Source organism: Corylus avellana, chromosome ca7, assembly GCF_901000735.1.
Source record: "Corylus avellana chromosome ca7, CavTom2PMs-1.0".
Classification (NCBI taxonomy): domain Eukaryota; kingdom Viridiplantae; phylum Streptophyta; class Magnoliopsida; order Fagales; family Betulaceae; genus Corylus; species Corylus avellana.
This window is the reverse complement of record NC_081547.1, coordinates 26,853,761-26,858,828: the sequence shown is the minus strand read 5'-3', so window position 1 is coordinate 26,858,828 and position 5,068 is coordinate 26,853,761. Positions and strand designations below refer to the sequence as shown.

At 34.2% G+C, this 5,068-nt stretch overlaps 1 protein-coding gene across 1 annotated transcript; it reads right to left on the bottom strand.

The window, feature by feature from the left end:
• Window positions 1–2,728: 2,728 nt before the first annotated feature.
• Window positions 2,729–4,057, bottom strand: LOC132188449 (uncharacterized). The gene is made up of 2 exons (XM_059602902.1): window positions 3,287–4,057; window positions 2,729–3,148 (listed from the first exon to the last, which is right to left on the bottom strand). Exons 1-2 carry the CDS (start codon window positions 3,902–3,904, stop codon window positions 3,038–3,040), a joined length of 729 nt encoding a protein of 242 aa, XP_059458885.1. The 5' UTR covers window positions 3,905–4,057; the 3' UTR covers window positions 2,729–3,037.
• Between the last annotated feature and the right edge of the window lie 1,011 nt (window positions 4,058–5,068).

Below are 5,068 nucleotides of genomic sequence, written 5' to 3'. Positions count from 1 at the left end.
GAAAAGGAAACAGAAAAGTAAAAGATATATAATAGCTTTTGATTTAGAGTTTTGAGTGGCTACGTGGAAGTCGCTTTTCACGGAAAAGCAACAGCTAGTAGTTCACGGTCATGAATTTCTTCGACCTGGTGCAATCGCTTTACCTTTGTCGGCCATGAGAGTTCGTACGACATGTTTCTCGCATATTTTTAGCTTGGACATGGTAGAAACTAATAAGTTATTGAGGGAGATAAACAAAAAGTAGTCAAAAATAAAAAATAAAAAATGTCTAAGCTAATCGAATTAGGTCAATTTAGAGCATATATTGCAATTGTGTTTAAGAAATATAGTTTTTAAGTCTAAATTATTTTTTGGCTATTTTTAGAGTAAAAAATTCAAATATATATATATTAAGAAACATGTCAGCTTTTGTTTGGCACAGTTTTTTAGGTATTAAAAATATTTTTTAAGCTCTCTAAAGACAATCTCAAATAGGCCCTTAGATATATTAAGAACCATTTTTCTTTATACTCTTTCAATGTGATGAGTAGGGAATAACTTCAATACGGTCTTTGAACAAACCAAGGCTTTTATGCCCACCATTCAGAAAATACATGTTAAGAAAACACACGATTTAACCCACACTTTTTTTATTCTTAATAAAAATAAATAAATAAATAAATAAAAAAAAATTTTAAAAAAAAAACCCTCCTAACACAATCACCACTAGCCACGCCATACGTCGTTGCCGCCCTCTAAGCCCCGCTGCCTAAACTAGTATCTCTCTCCCTCTCTCTTAGGCTCTCTCTCTCTCTCAGGTAGTTTTGAGCGATGATTCTTAGAGATCCCGGCATGGGTGGGCTGTGCTTGCATCTTTGGTGGTGTTGGTGGGATTAGATCTATGGTAAGAGAGAGAGAGTGTGAGATCCAGCATGGCAGCAGGGTTCGGTTGGGAGGTGGTGTCTTGGCGTGGGCGGTGGGTGAGACTAAGAGATCAAGGTGGTGGTGGTAGGCGGTGGCTCAGTGGCTGTGTTGGGATTTAATCCCGTGTTTTACTAACATATGATTTTTTTTGTACCAAGCTAATGTATCGACCTCTAAATAGTGGGCACAAAACCCTTGATTTATATCAAGACCGCACAAAAGTTGTTGTTGTGATAAGTAATGGTAGAAGTCACTTTTGTATAAAAAGATATAAAGTTCAATCAATTTTTTTTTTTTTTTTTTTTTTGACATGTCCGCAAAAGATAGGGGAAGAGGGATTCAAACTAGTGATCTCCACTTCATGAGATATGGTTCCCAATTGATTGAACTACTCCTTGGAGACAATAAAGTTCAATAATTAAACTATGGCATATGATAACTTAATCCTAATAATTAAACTATACCTTATTATATATATATAAGGTAAGCAAAAATAAATAAACTGGTCCCCACCTTCAAAGAAGTTGATCTAATTCATTATATGGATATGTGACTACCAATTTTTTTAAGAAAAGCGGAATGCAATGTTGAAGCTAGCTCATTACCAAGTCAACCCCTCAAGTTTTTCTTTTTTTACCACAAAGAAGTGGTTCGGTCACTTGACTCACTTCTAAAGAAGAAGTGCTAGTATGCTACATATCATAATTCTATCCAACGAGTTTGACGTGGCGTGGTCCAGTCAACCACATCATGTCAATCACCTTTTTATTAAAAATAAAAATAAAATTCAAAACTAGCATGGATAACTCATTCTACTAAATTTTCTCAAAATTTTCCTCAATGTCCTTCTGCCACTGTGCTGCTCTTCTCATTCGACGAATCAGCCACACAACAGGATGGAAAGTACCGTGTGACAATGGGGTAACAACCGTACGCCGTGAGCCCACATCCACCGTACACCGTTGAAGAACCACCGCATGCTTGTTGCCAAAGAACCACCAACACCACCTAGGATCCACCACCCCTGACGAACATCCTCGCCATCTATAGATGTACCTTTCTTCTTATGGGTCAGGGCTGAAAACATTGGGCTAGGGTAAGTCATCCCCTTATGTGGATTACTCACCCAAGCCCAATCAATCTTCTCAGCCCATTCCCAGCGACTGCAGCAAACGTGGAGTCCATTGCGTTGCAGGATATCATTTCCCTTACCTCTGTAGGGGCTGGCTAGTGTCGCGTTCCCAAGTAAAATTGTTTTCACTTCTTTGAAATCAATTTACTTTTGTGACCTTAGCAAAAAAAGACTATTTTCAAAGAACAATAATTAAACCTACAATAGTTTCTTTCTATTTGTTGTTTCTTTTTCTTTTAATCTTTATGAATCATATCTAATTTGAAATCTGATCAATACATGATGGGTTGCAGAAAAAATTATCTGATCAATATATTTTTTTTTAGACGAACTTTTTTAGGATCTGGTCTACATGCAGTATGTATGCTGTAATTTAATCAACGGTTAAAATTGAATCTCTCAATATTTCTCTTCAATTTTTTTTTTACTAAAATTTTTTAAAAGTAAATCAATTTTAAAATTAAATCTTAACCATTAATTAAATTAATAGATACATAATAGCATGGAAGCCAGAGTGAAACAAAAGAGAAAAAGTAAAATATATATACATAGTTTGCTTGCAGACTTTTTTTGTTTTTTTGTAAGAACAATATTCCATTATATTTAAAGAGAAGATAGTTACACTGGAACAAAAATTTAAAAGACGTGGCTTCTCAATAACGTACAAACTCAGAAGTAAAAGAAGAGTGCCGAAACAATAAATATAAATCAGGAAATTGATTTATAAATAATCCCAAAACAGCCATCCATATAATATCATCAACCCTATTCTAAACAGGAAATTGGCAGAAGCATGATAGCTCGAAAGATCATCAACCATCCAAAAAAGGTGATTGAGAAGAAGAGAGAGACACCACTGAAATCATGGCAGATAGAACTTGTCGTCAAAAAGTTGCTCCCACCGAATTATTATCAGAATCAAATAGAATTTTTTTTTTTTTTTTTGTGAAATTCGTATTAATATCTTCAACATACGAATTTACACTGCCTTCATTGACCCGCTTATACACCTTCATCTTTAATTGAAACCTCAGTTGCAAGGTTCTCAGCCCGAAGAAAAACATCAGTCAAAACCGTCTTTGAACGGAGAGAAGCCTTAAGCAATTTCACTCCCTGAAAAATAGTCACCGTAAATCTTAAATCCCAAAAGCTGCTTCCAAAAACACCAGTATTTAAAAATAAAAAATAAAAGTTTCAGAGTTGTAATAATACACAGAAAGCAAGGGATGAATTCCATATATATATATATACCTCATTAATGCCTAATTGGACAACTTTCTCCTCAATATTCCCTACATCCTGAATATTAAATTGGGTAAGCAGAGTGACGAAAGAGATGTTGACCATTGGCTTCACCTCCAGATCATCCATCACCATGTATATAACCATCCCTTTTACGTAACCTTCATCACTCGAAGATGACGGGCTTGCGAAACCCTCAGGAAAACGAGTCGTCACTGAAGCAGTACTGCAGGAGGCACAAAGTCTGGTGTTGTAATTTAACTTTTCCTCGATCTGAAAGTTGCCGCAAGAACCACAAAAACGACTCGATTCCCTTGATTTATAAGACTCAACCTGTGGGAGGAGGAGAGGGACTTTAGGACCGGGAACGGCTACTACGGGATTCAACACAAATTCTTTGGGTTGGTCTGGCAGAAAGTAAGCGTCGCTGAGATTTTCAATGCTATTGAAGAGGCTTGGCAAGCAGCCACCCATGCCTTTGTCTTTTAGGATTCTGGTGATATTTCCGAAGGGCAGAGTGAAAACGTTGAAGAGGAAATCAACAAATTCCTTGCTCGCCTCAGCAAATAGCACAATTTCGCTCTTTTTATCTATGAAAAGCTTCAGGCTTATCTTGGTGGCTGCCATTTTAGGTCCTACGAAGATTTAAGACCCAGATGTAATTTTCTGATCTGGATACCAAAACTAAAAGATAGTTGGTTGCAAAAGACTTGTTTGAGAAACAGAGTGACTGTAGCCTGGGAAAGAGAGTGCTGCTGCGGCTGAGTTTGGGAAGATGGGTGCTGCTTTTTTTTTCACTTTCCATGAGTAAAAGAGCATCATTATTGACCGAGATCAAATAAAAGTTATATTTTTACTTTTTTAAATGAGGAGAGTTACTTTTAAAACAATCTAAATATCAAATTTCTTATTTGTTCTTGATAGATAAGAGAGAAAGAAAATAAATATATAAGTTTGAAAAAATAAAATAATTTTTAATATTTGGAGAGACTCGTTAATTATAGTTAAATTTGAAATAAAATAGAAAGTTTATTAAATGACTTTTTTTAAATTTTTTTAGAAAAATCAAATTTAAAGAGCTCAATAGAAATACGAAATGCTATAAGGAGCGATAAATTCAAATTTTTTTTTTTTTAGAAAAAAAGAAATCAATTAAATTGTACTCTATTATTTCATAAACTCTTTTTTTTTAGGGGGGGGTAAAGCCCAACATTTTTCTTTTCAAAAAAAGGACGGTATCAGAGGAATCTAACGTAGCAATGAGTAGGACAACACACCAAGTACAAATAGGAGTTGTCTCCAAATTCAAATGGAAACCCAAACTTTCCCCGAGAACAACCAAAATACAAAAGAACAAATAGCTGGGCCCCATCACACTAGTAATAATTTCTTTAACATTAGGTTTAAATACTATTTTGTCTAATGTGGTTTAATAGTTTTATTTCTCATTCGATTTCCTTTTTGTATCATAAATGGTATGTTAATAATAGTTAAAAACTGTTTTTAAGAAATAGCTTAATCGATTGTAAATCACGTTTAATGAAGCGGAGGTTATTAGTTCGAATCCCTCCTCCTTCTTTTGTGTGGACATGTCAAAATAATAATAATAATAATAATAATGGTTAAAAACGAAAATAGTATCTCTGTCTAAATTCGATTCAAAAATTGACGAAAATTGACGTCAGCACTTTTAAAAATTGACATGTATCCATATACTTAATTAAAAATAAAAATAATTTTTTTTCAAAATTAAAATGATTAAAAACATTAAATTAAATTAAAATTTTAAAA

What these genes read in the sequence shown, in the direction of transcription:
- LOC132188449 (XM_059602902.1), bottom strand. Translation starts at nt 3,904, where the DNA reads ATGGCAGCCACCAAGATAAGCCTGAAGCTTTTCATAGATAAAAAGAGC. An exon ending in TCCAATTAGGCATTAATGAG is followed by an intron (nt 3,149 to 3,286) that starts GTATATATATAT and finishes ACTATTTTTCAG; the next exon opens with GGAGTGAAATTGCTTAAGGC.